The sequence below is a fragment of the Dermochelys coriacea genome, chromosome 5, assembly GCF_009764565.3.
Source record: "Dermochelys coriacea isolate rDerCor1 chromosome 5, rDerCor1.pri.v4, whole genome shotgun sequence".
Lineage (NCBI taxonomy): Eukaryota > Metazoa > Chordata > Testudines > Dermochelyidae > Dermochelys > Dermochelys coriacea.
In genome coordinates this window covers 63,111,976-63,129,255 of record NC_050072.1, presented here as the reverse complement: position 1 = coordinate 63,129,255, position 17,280 = coordinate 63,111,976, and the positions used below count along the sequence as shown (strand labels likewise).

General features: G+C 40.7%; 1 protein-coding gene across 2 annotated transcripts in view; it reads right to left on the bottom strand.

Moving 5' to 3' along the window:
• The window catches only part of LOC119855860 (leucyl and cystinyl aminopeptidase), a 111,152-nt gene that overhangs the window by 44,485 nt on the left and 49,387 nt on the right, over positions 1 to 17,280 (bottom strand). For both annotated transcript variants that reach the window (XM_043515336.1, XM_038402703.2), the window contains one exon: positions 8,994 to 9,834. In XM_043515336.1, coding sequence (XP_043371271.1) covers positions 8,994 to 9,811 — 818 coding nt within the window. In that variant the 5' untranslated portion in view covers positions 9,812 to 9,834. The remainder of the gene's footprint in view (positions 1 to 8,993; positions 9,835 to 17,280) is intronic.

The window sequence follows — 17,280 nt, the reverse complement described above, 5'->3', positions numbered from 1 at the left end:
TTGGGAGAAGCTGGGAACAGAGAGGTAGCCATGATTTGTCAGGATAGAAGCAGCACACATTTAAGAAAGGCCTGTCATCAGTTTAAGTCTCAGAAGATTTTTTAATGTAATTTTTATTCAATGTTCTTTCCAGCATAATGCAGTCAGAAGATACAAAAAAATCATCATGCATCCGATGAAGTGAGCTGTAGCTCACGAAAGCTTATGCTCTAATAAATTTGTTAGTCTCTAAGGTGCCAAAAGTACTGCTTTTCTTTTTGCGAATACAGACTAACACGGCTGCTACTCTGAAATCAGAAGATACAGTTTGTCTAATTCACCAAACTATAAACTGATTAGATTGAAATACAGGGCACATTATAAGTAAACAATTGTCCCAATAGCCAAGTACTGAAAAGCTCATATATCCCTAAGAGTACAAACTCAAAAGACGACTAAGACACATGTACCAGGCATTGCTATTTTGAAGTGTCTAATAATGGGAATAAACTTCATGCCCCACTGGCAGACAGGGTGACTGACTGCTTCTGACCATCCATAACTTTCAACAGGCAGGAAAAGCCACTCCCAGGTCCTATCTAATTGTTCCCCTCCCTGCCACTGACTTGTGGACAACTGCTGGCCCAGTCAGTGTCTTTGGGTATGTCTACACTAGAAATGCTACAGTGACACAGATAAACTACTTTAGTGCAGACACTAAACTGATGGAAGGTTTTCTTCCATTGCAATAATAAATCCAGCTTTCTAAGAGGTGGCAGCATAGGGGTTCTTAACAAATTTTGACTCAGAGTGCAGCCACCAACTGTTGCTGATGGCTGCCCTGACACTTTTTCCTAAAATACTCAATTAACTTTAAGAAAAAAAAATTAGGGCTGTCAATCGATTAAAAAAAAATATCAATCACGATTAATCGCGGTTAAATAATAGAATACCATTTATTTAAATATTTTGGATGTCTTCTATATTTTCAAATATATTAATTTTAATTACAAGACAGCATACAAAAACATATAGTGCTCACTTTATATTTAATTTTTATTACAAATATTTTCACCGTAAAAAAAAATAGTATTTTTCAATTCTCCCATAACAAGTACTGCAGTGCAATCTCTATCATGAAAGTTGAACTTACAAATGTAGAATTATGTACAAAAAATAACTGCATTCAAAAATAAAACAAAGTAAAACTTTAGAGCCTACAAGTCCACTCAGTCCTACTTCTTATTCAAGCAATCGCTCAGATAAACAAGTTTGTTTACATTTGCAGAAGATAATGCTGCCCGTTTCTTGTTTACAATGTCACCTGAAATTGAGAATAGGCATTCGCATGGCACTGTTGTAGCTGGCGTCGCAAGATATTTGTGCGCCAGATGTGCTAAAGATTCATATGTTCCTTCATGCTTCAACCACCATTCCAGAGGACGAGTCCATGCTGAAGCGTTCTGCTCGATAACAATCCAAAGCAGTGCAGACTGACGCATGTTCATTTTCATATCTGAATCAGATACCACCAGCAGAAGGTTGATTTTCTTTTTTGGTGTTTCAGGTTCTGTAGTTGCCACATCAGAGTGTTGATCTTTTAAGACATCTGAAAGCATGCTCTCTACACTCGTCCCTCTCAGATTTTGGAAGGCACTTCAGATTCTTAAATCTTGGGTGGAATGCCGTATCTATCCTTAGAAATCTCACATTGGTACCTTCTTTGCGTTTTATCAAATCTTCAGTGAAAGCGTTCTTAATATGAACAACATGTGCTGGGTCATCCTCCAAGATTGCTATAACATGAAATATACGGCAGAATGCAGGTAAAACAGAGCAGGAGGCATACAATTCTCACCCCCACAAGGAGATCAGTCACAAATGTAATTAATGTATTTTTTTTTTTAAAAAACGAATATCAGCAGCATGTCCTCTGGAATGGTGGCCGAAGCATGAAGGAGCATACCAATGTTTAGCATACCGGGCACATAAATACCTTTCAATGCCTGCTACAAAAGTGCCACATGAACGCCTATTCTCACTTTCAGGTGACACTGTAAATAAGAAGCAGGCAGTATTATCTCCTGTAAATGTAAACAAACTTGTTGGTCTTAGCAGTTGGCTGAACAAAAAGTAGGACTGAGTGGACCTGTAGGCTCTAAAGTTTTACACTTTTGTTTTGAGTGCAGTTATGTAACAAAAGAAAACAAAAATCTAAATTTGTAAGTTGCACTTTCACGATAAAGAGATTGCACTTCAGTACTTGTATGAGGTGAACTGAAAAATACTGTTTCTTTTGTTTAAAGTGAAAATATTTGTAATAAAAAATATAAAGTGAGCACTGTACACTTCATATTCTGTGTTGTAACTGAAGTCAATATATTTGAAAATGTAGAACATCCAAAAGTATTTAATAAATGTCAATAGGGATTCTATTTAACAGTGTGATTAAAACTGCGATTAATTGCAGTTAATTTTTTTGGTGTTAATCATGCGGTTAACTGCAATTGATAGCTCTAATAAATATGCATGTATACATGTCCAAATCATTGTAATTTATTTATGTAGGGTTTTTTTGTGGACTAGATAATAAAAATAATGCTAAGAAAAGTGATACTTGTATCTGTGTTAATATCACTTTTCACAAGTAGTCCTGGCAAATTAAGACTTGGATGGAGGAATGGGGAGCAGCAGGGGCCATGGAGGTTGGATGTAGGGCTGGGGGAGACAGCAGAGGCCAGGGGAGATGGATGGGAGACCCTGCCACTGCATGCCGGGGCTGATGGTCAACACCCTGGGCCAGCACCTACCGGAGCCCAGTGGCTCAGCGCCAGTTGCTGCATGACCAGGACTGGGGATTGGCGCTCAGGGCCAGGGGTCAGTGACTTGGGCCAGTACCTGCTGCCACATGGCTGCGGCTAGGGGCGGAAGCCTGCTGCCAGACAGCTAGGGCTGAAGGTCAGCATCCAAGGCCTGCATCTGCCAGAGCCCAGGGTCAGCTCTCATTGCCATACAACCAGGGCTGGGGATCTGCACCCAGGACTGGTGCCCAGGGCCAGCGCCCACCAGAGCCAAGAGTCAGCAACCAGGGCAGGCACCCACCGCCTGGGTTGAGGGTTGGCACCATGCAGCCGGGGATCAGCGCCAAGAATCGCAACCAGTTGCCGCACTGTTGGGGTTGGAGTCTGAAGCCCCATGACTGAAGGTCGGGGCCATGTGACCAAAGCTGGGGGGTCAGAGTCCGAAACCCTGCAGCCAGAGCTGGGTATTGACAGCTGAAGCCCTGGGCTGGAGCCAGGCTCCCTAAGTCCCAGCCACCTAATCACTCCAGGGCTCTACCCCACAGGTAGAGAACTCACCTTGCTCCTTCAGTATCATGCCCCCACCTGTCTTCAGAAACTTGGTGGAAATAAGAGACTGCAACACATCTTCCAAACATGGCACCAAAATGCCTTTTTCCCCCCTCCCCTTTCTTTTTACCTTCCTTTCGACCTTTCAGAGTGGTCGAGAAAGCGTGTCCCCAACACAGACAATCACACCTTCTATTGATAGCAATTTACACACTTTCCTAAATCCCACAACTATGCTGTGACAACATGAAGGTACAGTAGTAGCTATCATCAGGCTGTTCACCCAGAAAGTGGAAGAGCTGCAGAGCCTTTCTAAAAAAGGGTCACACTCTGATTCAATCTCGTAGCTCTTCCCAAGTCTACCCGCTGGCTTCTTCCTGCTCCTCCAGGCACACATCCATTTCCTCTCAAAGCTATATTGCCCCCTACAACTTCTTTGGCACTAGCAACAGTCTGTGCAGCTAATCAGGAGTGGTGACCTTTTCCAAAGCTGCCTCTCTGAACTCTCTTCTGACCCAGACAGACAAGCCTTAGAAACTCACCTACTTGTATCAGTTTCTTAAAGCGTGTAGGTTGATTGCCATTAAGACACTGCACAATCTTGTGAGAAGTGCTTTCAGAGTTTGGCTCTTGTTCAGTTCAACAGAAAACCTGTAGGATTAAGATCTGCTGCCAACTGCTGAGATTTTAAGAATTGTGTAATCTGGCCTTTTTCTGAAAGTCCCTGCTCCAGGAGTGATACGTTTATGTGAGAATTTCAGCTTTTTTTTTTTTTTAAAGTTGGTTTCTTGCTCTCATGGCTGTGGAATAAAGCTTGAAGACATGAACCCCAGATCTCAAAAACAAAGAAGAAAAAAAATAACCCAGAATATATGGGGTTCAAAAATAAAATAAGATTTTTCAGGGTCTGACTCATGTTTTTGAATGCATGGCAATGTTTCAGACAACCTACCCTACCCCCTCATCCTCAATAGGAAGAAAATGCCAACAGGGGGTGAAGGAAGAAAATTCTGTCTCCTTCCCTCCCAAGAGATCAGGAAATGGTTTGTTCTCTTTGATGCCAGCCTGATAAACACAGCATCTGAATGTAGAGAACTAATTTATCATTCACACACTAACACACGTCAGTTTCACCCCTCAAAAGCCTGCATTTTTAAAAATGATAATGTTGAAATAAATTAAATGTGGAGAATAAAGGGAGGCTTTTTGGAAAGGGAACCTAATAGAAAATGAAAGCAAAATGGAACCAGTTGCCAAAATTATTGGCATAAATGAATTTTGCCTTCTAAACTCTGACTGCAGTTATTTTATTTCATTTCATTTCATATATTGCCTTGTAATGCCTGTGTTCTCAGCTTTTTCATTGTGGCAGTGTATTTTATTTAATCTTTCAGGTAATGCTATTTTGATGTGATTGACAACTCAGATTATAGTGATTTTTGGCTTACTAGCATGAGAATTCTATTGATAACAAATCTTTGTTATTTTAATTCAAAGCCAAAAGAATAAGGAAGAAAGATCAACAGCTGGCTACAACACTGGGAAAAATATCCATCACCAGGTAACCTCCAGAGAGAGTGAGTCTCGCTATATGCTTATGAATATCCTCTCCTTGATGTTTCTTTATGGATAAGATTTCTTTCCGAGTAGGAAAATATGGAACTTGTTTTGACTGTTCAAAAAATTGGCCAGCCAGACACAGCCTGGAATAAACCAATGGTGTCTAGCCCAGACTTCTGTCTTCAAAAGCCAGGTGCTTTAGAAAGAAAAAGAAGTCATAAACCCACTGTGATGTGCCCAGTTCCACAACAGAATATATCATTTGGGGACTGGAGAACTCTGTGTTACATGAGGATTCTTCCTGTTAGAGGGTGATCAATGCATGTACTGTTGCAGTCTATAAATTGTAAGTATACCCCAGTTTTTATAGCAGAAGAAGTTATTCTAAAATGACAACACGTATACAACCCTTTTCTTTTCTATATTAAGCTATTTGCCTTAATGATATCCTGATGGTAATAAGTTCTACAGGTTAATTTTAAGTAATATCAAAAAGCATTCACTGACATTTTTTAATGTGTTGCCTTTTAAAATTTATCTTCGTTAGTGTGTTATGGGAAGAGGCAGGGAGATCAACTGCATCATCTAGTTAAGTAAACAAGATTTATTTTTTTTTAAATAGCGAAAGCTCAGTAAAACATCTTTCCTACACTATACAGCTCTCTTGCTTTTCTACTAAAAATAAATAATCTTTACACTAGCTGGCTTTTTTTAAAATGGATTAGACTTGGACTTAATTTTAAAGTCTGGATTTATTCATGTCCCCTATATATCATTAATTAAGAGGTGCAGGTAGCAAAAGATTATTGGTCAGCTTGTGCCACACTGCAATATTAATTTACTCCTCAAGTAGCCCCACTGAAATCAAGGACTCAGGTACTATTTTATGTGAGTAAGGCTATAACAACCTGGCTACCTATGGAGAAAAATATCAAAACCTTTATTACTTACCTACTTCTAAGGAGACCAGAAGGAAGGCGCTTAGTACAACCCTTGTGATTATCTATTGACTGAGTTAGGAGTAGACCAAGTGGTCTTTTGGAAAAATTCCCATCAACAACATTCATGGTTAAGAGTATCAATCCCTCTGCAGTAGTGACTCATTATCAACACCACGACCACGACAAAAAACATTTGAGTGAAAACCATGAAAGGACCTAAAATTAATACAACCTAACAGGATATCTATCTACAAGCCGGGAAACAGAACTGAACTGAACTGAAGGACTGTCTGCACTATAACGAACGAACCCATGCAAAAAGAAAAGGAGTACTTGTGGCACCTTAGAGACTAACAAATTTATTAGAGCATAAGCTTTCGTGAGCTACAGCTCACTTCATCGGATGCATTTGGTGGAAAAAACAGAGGAGAGATTTATATACACACACACACACACACACACACACACACACAGAGAACATGAAACAATGGGTTTATCATACACACTGTAAGGAGAGTGATCACTTAAGATAAGCCATCACCAACAGCAGGGGGGGGAAGGAGGAAAACCTTTCATGGTGACAAGCAGGTAGGCTAATTCCAGCAGTTAACAAGAATATCAGAGGAACAGTGGGGGGTGGGGTGGGAGGGAGAAATACCATGGGGAAATAGTTTTACTTTGTGTAATGACTCATCCATTCCCCCTCTAGCTTTCATCCAGATCATACCACTCGATCCATTGTCTACAGCCAAGCGCTACGATATAACCGCATTTGCTCCAACCCCTCAGACAGAGACAAACACCTACAAGATCTCTATCATGCATTCCTACAACTACAGTACCCACCTGCTGAAGTGAAGAAACAGATTGACAGAGCCAGAAGAGTACCCAGAAGTCACCTACTACAGGACAGGCCCAACAAAGAAAACAACAGAACGCCACTAGCCATCACCTTCAGCCCCCAACTAAAACCCCTCCAACGCATCATCAAGGATCTACAACCTATCCTGAAGGACGAGCCATCGCTCTCTCAGATCTTGGGAGACAGACCAGTCCTTGCTTACAGACAGCCCCCCAATCTGAAGCAAATACTCACCAGCAACCACACACCACACAACAGAACCACTAACCCAGGAACCTATCCTTGCAACAAAGCCCGTTGCCAACTCTGTCCACATATCTATTCAGCGGATACCATCATAGGGCCTAATCACATCAGCCACACTATCAGAGGCTCGTTCACTTGTGCATCTACCAATGTGATATATGCCATCATGTGCCAGCAATGCCCCTCTGCCATGTACATTGGCCAAACTGGACAGTCTCTACGTAAAAGAATGAATGGACACAAATCAGACGTCAAGAATTATAACATTCAAAAACCAGTTGGAGAACACTTCAATCTCTCTGGTCACTCGATCACAGACCTAAGAGTGGCTATACTTCAACAAAAAAGCTTCAAAAACAGACTCCAACGAGAGACTGCTGAATTGGAATTAATTTGCAAACTGGATACAATTAACTTAGGCTTGAATAGAGACTGGGAATGGATGAGTCATTACACAAAGTAAAACTATTTCCCCATGGTATTTCTCCCTCCCACCCCATCCCCCACTGTTCCTCTGATATTCTTGTTAACTGCTGGAATTAGCCTACCTGCTTGTCACCATGAAAGGTTTTCCTCCTTCCCCCCCCTGCTGTTGGTGATGGCTTATCTTAAGTGATCACTCTCCTTACAGTGTGTATGATAAACCCATTGTTTCATGTTCTCTCTGTGTGTGTGTGTGTGTGTGTGTGTGTGTGTATATATAAATCTCTCCTCTGTTTTTTCCACCAAATGCATCCGATGAAGTGAGCTGTAGCTCACGAAAGCTTATGCTCTAATAAATTTGTTAGTCTCTAAGGTGCCACAAGTACTCCTTTTCTTTTTGCGAATACAGACTAACACGGCTGCTACTCTGGAACCCATGCAAGAGATTCTTGAAGCGGCATTGATTCTAATCATGGAAAACTTCTGCTTTACTCTCCTCCGCTGCACCTGATCTTTGTGTAAATTGCTATCAACATGAAGAACTGATATTAAAAACAGAGGGAAAGTTGTATTTCCTAAGGAATTTTTTACATAAAACAAAAACCCGGCTCATTTTCAGACAGATTTTCTGTTAGCGACTGTCTCCTGAAGAACTCCTTTGCTATATACTTCAGGGCCCAGGTGCTGAGTGAGAAAAACCACACATCCAAGTCTTTGCTTCCCCCCCGCCCCATCATCATTTTTAATTAATGAATCAAGTGCAAATGAGTTGTCAAGATTCCTTCCCCACTCTGAACTCTTGGGTACAGATGTTGGGAGCTGCATGAAAACCCCCAAGCTTATTTTTACCAGCTTAGGTTAAAACTTTCCCGAAGTACAAACTATTTTACCTTTTGCCCTTGGACTTTATTGCTGCCACCACCAAGCATCTAACAAATATATAACACGGAAAGAGCCCGCTTGGAAACGTCTTTCCCACAAAATCCTCCCCAAACCCTACACCCCCTTTCCTGGGGAAGGCTTGATAAAAATCCTCACCAATTTGCATAGGTGAACACAGACCCAAACCCTTGGATCTTAAGAACAAGGAAAAAGCAATCAGGTTCTTAAAAGAAGAATTTTAATTGAAGTAAAAGTAAAAGAATCACCTCTTTAAAATCAGAATGGTAAATACCTTACAGGGTAATCAGATTCAAAACATAGAGAAACCCTCCAGGCAAAACCTTAAGTTACAAAAAAAAAAAGACACAAAAACAGGAATATCCATTCCATTCAGCACAACTTATTTTCTCAGCCATTTAAACAAAACAGAATCTAACGCATATCTAGCTAGATTACTTACTAAGTTCTAAGACTCCATTCCTGTTCTGTTCCTGGCAAAAAAACACCACAGACAGAGAGCCCTTTGTTTCCCTCCCCCTCCAGCTTTGAAAGTATCTTGTCTCCTCATTGGTCCTTTTGGTCAGGTGCCAGCGAGGTTGTCTTAGCTTCTTAACCCTTTACAGGTGAAAGGGTTTTTCCTCTGGCCAGGAGGGATTTAAAGGTGTTTACTCTTCCCTTTATGTTTATGACATGAATACATACAAAACAACCTAGAAATACAGGGATGAGAAGAGTTATTCATAAGCCTACCTTTTCTCAGCATGTTCATCCTTGTAGGAGACTTTGTAAAACCCATAATAGGTATCTGATAAATTAGATGAATAGTCTATACTGAGGGTGTAGTTTTGTCCAACAAGTAGAGCTTCAGGGGCCACAACGGCAATCTGATCACGTATTGGATATTCCAGGACTACAACTGGTTTTGCCTGATTCCAACCTGATGAAGTCAGAGTTGCCTTGCTGATATTAAGTCCTGAGCTATGAAGTATGATATTCCAAGTGACTTGAATTACATTAACCGTTATCTGAACAGAACCTGCAAACTCTGTAGTTGTTAGGTTTGGCTGTAAGACAAGATCATAGTGTAGTGGTATAACATTACTGGGAAGCCTGGTTTTTGCCCATGGAAATCTCTTTCCATTAGTTGCTAGAGGATATATCAGTTCCATTGTAGGGTTCTTTTTATGGCAGCCTTCTTTGGTAAAGGTACATTTGGGAAGAAGGTAGATCACCATTATTACTGAAACTGCAATAACAAGAACAACTGCACAAACCACCATGGTCCTTAAAGAGGGCACTGAGCATGAGCCATCTGAGCTCTGTCTATAGCCAGCTCCATTATTACGGAGACCTGCGCTTCTGTTCATGAAAGACATGCCCAGCAATTTCGCTGATGATTCATAATCCTCTTCATCCTCATCCATTTCATTTTCTCCAAGGCCACGCACCAGTAGTCGTGAACTTCTTGGCTCATACTCCACTTCATCAGGCTCCAATGGATGCAAGCAAGGCTCCTTTGCCAAGTCAACCACATCAGGTTCTTCCTCAAACATGCTGTTTTCAATCATATTCCTGGGCAACTGAATTCGATCTGGGTGGGGAGAAGAGAAGGAGAGAAAAAAAAGACCATATGTTATAACTAAAAAGGTGTGGCTATTACAACTCAAAAGATAATTTACTGAATGGGAGTAGTGGAGCATGGAAAGCACTTATGCAGCACCTCTTATTGAGAGAGCTCCAATTCTGGAGAATATTTGTAAATATTTCTGCATACAATGATGATTTTTAGTTTGAACAACAACATTCCTAGAAACATTCATGGAACCCTTTGGTCTTATCTGGTGTGGGAAACTGCATAACTAAAATTTTAACAATGTTACCAACATGATTTTATCTTTCTTGTGGGGAGGGACACGTGTAAGAACATGAATGATCCTCTGGTTAACCACAGCCAACTAGTATATTTTTAAACTAACTAACTGCCCTGTCCACATTCAGTGTTAAGTTGTGTCATAGAAAGGATTTAGCAAAGTGCCAATTGCTAAACCAGTGGAAGACAAATATCAAGCCACTATTTTGTTTTAGGAGAGGATCTGGTTCAATTTTCTATTCTTCTTATATAAAAGGATAATATACTAGATTTGCAACTGTGCTCTTCATTTAAGATTTAGTCCCTATGTCCTAGGTAAAAGCCTGTGCATAAAAAGGAGTTAAAAAGTGCTTACTAAAGTAAAACATCTCCATAAATCTGGACGCTAATAATTAATTAATGAATTGTTATAGGTATTCAAATTAAAAGTTCAAATTCAAGAGTCACTTTTTACAAGAGTGACAGATAACAGACATGAAACATATGTGAAGAGCTGCTGTGTGTGGCTCAAAAGCTTGTCTCTCTCACTAACAGAATTTTGTCCAATAAAAGATGCGTCATCTACCTTGTCTCTCTAACATCCTGGGATCGACATGGCTACAACACTAACTTCTGTATAAGTAATTTATACTTTGGTCAACCAGCTACAAAGGAGACAGGGATAAAGGAATCCTTTCCCCATCCAAGGTGCATGGACAGAGCTGATGCAAGGCCTAGGGAGCAGAAAGCAAGTGGTTTTAGAGAACAAAGGATTTGTTATCACCATAGGCCTGATGCAAAGCCCACTGTTGTCAGTTGAAAGACACTAACTTTAATGGACTTTGGAAGTGCTGAAGGAGACAGACTGAGAAAAGCCAGTAGAAGGGGGGGGGGAAGAGGAGGGGAAGACAGCAGTGGACTAGTACAACTCTGAATCTCCTTTGTGCCGGAAACCCCCAATACCAGCTTTGTATTTTGTTCTGACTTCTGTAATTTACATTTAACTCCACTTACTGCTGATTTCAGAAGTCTGTCTCCAAGAAACACATTTAGATACTGTTTTGATCCATTTCTTCTCGATTCAAATTTTATTTAAATTCAAATACTGTAACGTTTAACTCAGGGAATGAGTGTGGACTCCCATCCGGGGAGATGACATAGTCAGTAAGGAAAGAAAAAAGAAAAGAAAACATGTGCAATATAATAGCCCTCCAGTTACCATAGGCCCAAATTCTATAAAGATCCTAAGCATAAGCTTACATTTAAGCACATGTTTAAGCATTATGCTGACTGAATAGGAAGAGACTCAAGCGCATGGCTGAAGCTGAACTAGGGCTTTAGCTGATAATTTAACGAAGACACAGCTTGGAGGGGATGCAGTTTCTTAGCCATATAGGTACAATAGAAAGCGGACATGTTTAACTATCATCCCCCTCTCCCCTCAAGAAAACACAACTTATTTTTAAATGAAAACAGAGGGGAAGAAAGTGTTAGTTAAAATTTCACAAGGAAAAAATAAAGTTTCCTTGAGCAGTTCTACAACAGTGAGAGTTTCCGCGGCATAGAACGTGATCTTTCAGCTAGAGTTAGGTGAACAATGGATTTTTATTTTATGTATTTTTTTATTAATTTTATTTTTAATACTGTCTAACATTGCAAGAGAACACTGGAATAGAACTCAGTGGTTTCTGGTTACCAACCCTCTCTTGGTCAGTCCACTCGATCACACCCTCTCCCCTCTAGGTTATATTTCTAAATCTCAATTCAACAGCCTCTAAAATAAAGCTCCCCACTCCTCAAATATAATCCCATGCACTTCACCTCAGCAAAGACAGATTAATAAACCCAATCTGAAGTTTCTTGGATAAAACAGCTTTAAAACATCAAGGGCCAACACCCACAACCCACCGAACCAGTGTTTTCCAAACAGAGGGAGGGTAGACTAGTGAGGGGGACTGAGCGTTGTCAGACTAGTCCAGGAGGTTGAGGACAGATGAGAGTAGTGGGAGCAGAAAGGCTACATGAACCTGGATCGGTCCTGCTCTCCCGGTGTCTCAAATGTGAACGTGCTGTCATGTCCGCAGACAAAGTAATAAGCAACTTCTTCAAAGCCATCCATTGTTCCTCTTGCTTTAAGGCAGCCCCTAACAGAGTGCTCATGTACATGACTCGGCCATGAAAGCACACATCCATGCCCCACCAACACCTGCCCTGAGCAACATGTAATAATGTCAGAGGTGAGGGTGGAGAAGGGGTGAGGAATGGAAAAGAGTACTCAGAAGAGAAAGAACCAATAAGCAGAAAACTAGTGGACAGGAGGATAAATATAGAGAGAAAAATGGAAAGAATAGATGGCAGAAGTCAAGTTAGTACATGGCAAGAGACATGGCAGGAAGTCCATCCACAACTCTTCTGATTTCAAAAGGTTGGGAACCACTACACTGTATTTTCAAAAAGCAGTTTACGTCTAGTTCTCCCTCTTTGCTCCCAAGCCAACTACCTCATGTAATTCTCAAATTCACCTCAAAATGGTATACACAAAAAAATTTGGGCCACAGAGCATACCTGAGACTAGAAAGAACTTTTCCCTAAGAAATGAAGATAGAAGGCCAAACTAATCATGCTTGAACTAGAGAGAGAAATGCCAGCCTCTCATTAAAAAAAAATGAGAACAAAAACTCCACACTCTACACACCCACTTAGAATTATTTGCAAAAACTGGAGGCAATCTAGCTAGTAGGAGAAAAATGGCTTGTTTTTATTGTTAAAAACCACACAGCCATTTTTCAAACTCAGTGTTAGGTTAACAAGTCACAACTTTACTGAAGATAAAGGGCACAACCTACACTATTTCCACTGGAATGCACAGAGATAAGTAACAGAGCACTTGTGGGTCACCGAAGCTACCAATCCTGAGATACATACCTATTCAGGCAGTGGAATCAGACAGCTTTACAGGAACAACTCTGAGGCGAACCAGCTTTAAATACAGATTTATGTCTAGATAAGATGCAGATTTTGGTTTTTCTCCATACTAGCAAGTATAAAAAGGTCAAAGAATATATAATATTCTAAACAAGCTGTATGTAGGGACTCTTTCCAGGCCTGAACAACAATATTGTAATCTTTGTCTTTTCACACTTCACAGTCCTCTTTCACAACAAACACCAGTAGCAGGGAGAAGCAAAGCCAAATCTTGACAAAAAAAAGATTAAATTCACGTAAGGTTAGATTCCAGTCAAAACTAATAAACACAGAAAAAGTAGAATACAACAAGTGGGAGAAGTTTCATCTGCCAAGATAAAAGTAGTATAGGGCCACTCAGCTATCACAGCAGTTCCTAAAGTTACAAGTGCTTTAAACCCCAAGACTTAATTCTACATTACCATGCCAAGAAACTGAGACTGAGGCACAGAACCCAGCACAAGGACAATAGTCTCTGAATAAATGGCCCCTGCGTTGCTCTAGGACTATTTTGCACAACACTACCAGTGCTAAGCAGCCCTGAGAATCACCATAGCTAACATAGGATGTATTCTGATCATGCAGAAACTGCATACAGACTCCTCTGCAACCCCCCTCCAGTGCACAGGGTGTCCTTCTGACACAGGGATCCCTAGTTACTTGCCAGCCCCTCTGGAGCCATTGGCAGACCAAACAGCACATGGAAAAGTCAGCCTTTAGGCTCCTCTAGCTCAGTGCTGTGATGTGGGGGACCGGCAAATTTTTTTTTCCCCAATGTGTGTGCAGACCAGCAGCCGATGGCTCCCGGAACAGCACTGGTCCGCAGACCACCACTTTGAGTAGCACTGCTCTAGCTTACACTAAAGGTCACTCACAGTGCACAGATGGCCCAGGACTGGGAGAGCACAAAGATAAGAGGAGAGTTGGTTTTCTGAATTACCACTGTTGTGAAAATTTAGAATTGCAGAATAAGTCTGCCTTACTAGACAATTTGTAAACCGTTGACCCACAAACAAGTCAATTTAGGCAACCCATGACAACACAGCTGTCTGAAACCTTATTATGACATAGCTCCAATTTACAACATTCATGGGACCATAACTGTGTTTTGTAAACAGGATAAAAAAAACTTTGGATGTGAACGTCAAATATTGCTGAGCACAGGACAGGCCCACAATATGACAAACCAAGTATATATAGGGTTTTTAAAAATCATTATGGGTATTTTGCTCCCTTTTATACTGACATATTCTGTAGTGTCAAAGAGGTTTAGATCGCTAAAACTACGATAACAGCACAAACCTATTTTAGCAGTAACAATTGTATTGTTTTAATAAATCAACCCCTGAATATCAGTGGGAAAAAGAATTAGGAAATAAGTTCTTTCTTCCTTTGTACATTGACCTTGAAGTAATAACTATCCAACACTCTACATGTATACTAAGGCTCTGCCTCCCAGAACACAAAATAATTTGTTGTAGGAAGAGCTTCTTTAATATATTTACTTTTATTACACAAGATGTAGCAGAGCAATTCTCTGAGATGTGGTGGACTTTTTAATGTGTGGTTTAAATGAAGGACCAAGGACACATGGCTAAGACAATCAGGGTTAAGGCACTGCAGAGGACTCTTCCACATCCAGGTCTTACTCCGGTAGAGCAGTGTTTCCCAAACTTGGGACGCCGCTTGTTCAGGGAAAGCCCCTGGTGGGCCCGGCCGGTTTGTTTACCTGCCGCCCCCACAGGTCTGGCTGATCGCAGCTCCCACTGGGCCGCGATTCGCTGCTGCAGGCCAATAGGGGCTGCAAGAAGTTGCACGGGCCGAGGGACATACTGGCCGCTGCTTCCCGCCACCCCCATTGGCCGGGCACAGCAAACCGTGGCCAGGGGGAGCTGCGATTGGCCGGACCTGCAGAGGCGGCTGGTAAACAAATCTGCCGGGCCCGCCAGGGGCTTTTCCTGAGCAAGCGGCGTCCCAAGTTTGGGAAAAACACTGCTGTCAAATATATGACTTCAGGTTCATCCATGCTTTCCAAGTCAGTCTTGCAATTTAATAAGTATTTCTATCAACTGCTCTTTTCACAAACTGAAGAAATACGTAAGTTCACTATAAGACATAGTTGGTCCTTTGATCACACTAAGGCAGTTAGACACAGTAATACTGTTATTATGGGGAGGAGGAGTGGCATGCGACATCAAAAATGGCATTACCTGTTTCTCAATCACTGATAACTCAAAAATAAGTTATTCTTATGGATCAATGTCCTAACAGATAAAGCACAAGATGGGGTACCAGCTGGTTTCTGCTATAGACCACCAAATCACACTAGAGAACAGAATGACTGCCTCCTCACATGCCTATCTAGTATGTGTAGGAAAAAACCTGATCACAGGGGACCTCAATTTGAGTGGTATATCCTTAACAGTGAGGATAATTAACCAGTGGAACATCTAACCAGTATAGTGATGGATTCATCATCGCTGGCAATTTTTAAAATCAAGATTGGATATTTTTTTAAAAAGGTGCCCTCTAGTTCAAACAGGAATTAAATTTAAAGAAGTTCTATGGCCTGTATTATACAGGTCAAACTAGATGACCTCAGCGGTCCCTTCTGGCTTTGTAGTCTATGATCAAATGGCTTGACCCAGTACCCCGCGGGGTGTCGGACTACTCTGAGCCAACAGTGTTCTTTTTGCCTGGCCTCACTGTAGGACTTAAGAGGCAGAGGGTGTACAATTAACTGAAGATTTAAAAAAAAAAAAAAAAAAAAAAAAAGATGCATGGCACCTGTTCACTAGCCAGTATAACGTATTGGAACAGCATGCACCATAGCAGATTTTCAAAGATAGGAACTAGGCTGGTGTAAATTGTTGTCTCAGACTAGAATCACATTTTTCTGTTTTAACAACTGAAAATACAGGGTATATATGCAAAGCTTTGTATAGAAATATGAAAAGGGGAATAAATTTGAGGAACTGATACTTTAAATGCTGTTCAGCTAATGCACTTTGAGTTGCAAGGTTTCAATTCTCAAAATTTGAAGTATGGTACAAAACACAAAGACATGGATCCTAATATCCAAAAGATTGTTTCTGCAAGGGGTAGACTTGTGTTTAACATGATGGCAAGATAATAGCTTGGGGGGGGGGGAATGTTTTGTTTTTCAGGAGTCTTTTGCACTTTAACTTTTCAAAATATAGTAAGCAATGCAAACATACAATAGAGCAAGTTTGCTGTAACATACTATTTTAATAAATAAATAATACAATAAGACACCTTGACTGCCGCTAGAGATAAAGTTGTCTGCTGGTATTCACACTATAGAGGAAACCATATACTCCTCTTTAGCAGGAATGGAAAGCTTCAAACAAAAATTAATTCCCTCCAGAGGCAAAGAGCAAATAAACACAGATTAATAGATTCTAAGGCCAGAGGGGACGGTTTTGATTATCTACTCTGACCTCTTTTATAACACAGGGCACAGAACTTCCCCAAAATAATTCTTAGTCCACATGTTAGAAAAACATTGTCAGTGATGGACAACAACCCTTATTAAATTTTCCAATGGTTAATTACTTTCACAGTTAAAAATGTATGCCTTATTTCCAGTCTGAATTTGTCTGGCTTTAACTTCCAGCCATTGGATTCTGTTATACCTTTCTCTGCTAGATCAAATATTTGCAGTCTGTAAGTATCTACATGGTGAACAATCAAACCACCCTTAACCTTCTCTTTGTGAAGCTCAATGGATTGAGCTCTTTGAGTCTATCACTATAAGGCACATTTACTAATGCTTCATGGCTCTTCTCTGAACCTTTTCCAATTTGTCAAAATCTTTCTTGAAATGTAGACACTAGACTTGGCTACAGTATTCTAGCAACAGTCACACCACCACCAAATACAGGGGTAATATTCTCCCTGTTTCCACTCAAGATTCCCCTGTTCATATATCCAAGGATTTCATCAGCCTTTTTGGCCACAGTGCCACACCAGGTGCTCACGTTCAGCTGATTATCCACCAGAACCTCTGTTTTTTTCAGACTCACTGCTTCCCAGGATATTTCCCTGTAAATATCGTCTACGGTCTTCGTACTACATGTACGACTTAGTGTTTGACCATATTAAAAAAAGTGTATTGTTTGCTTGCACCCTGTTTACCAAGCTATCCACATGGGTGTATACCAGAAATCTGTCCTCTTCATTACTTACCAGTCTGGGTGATCT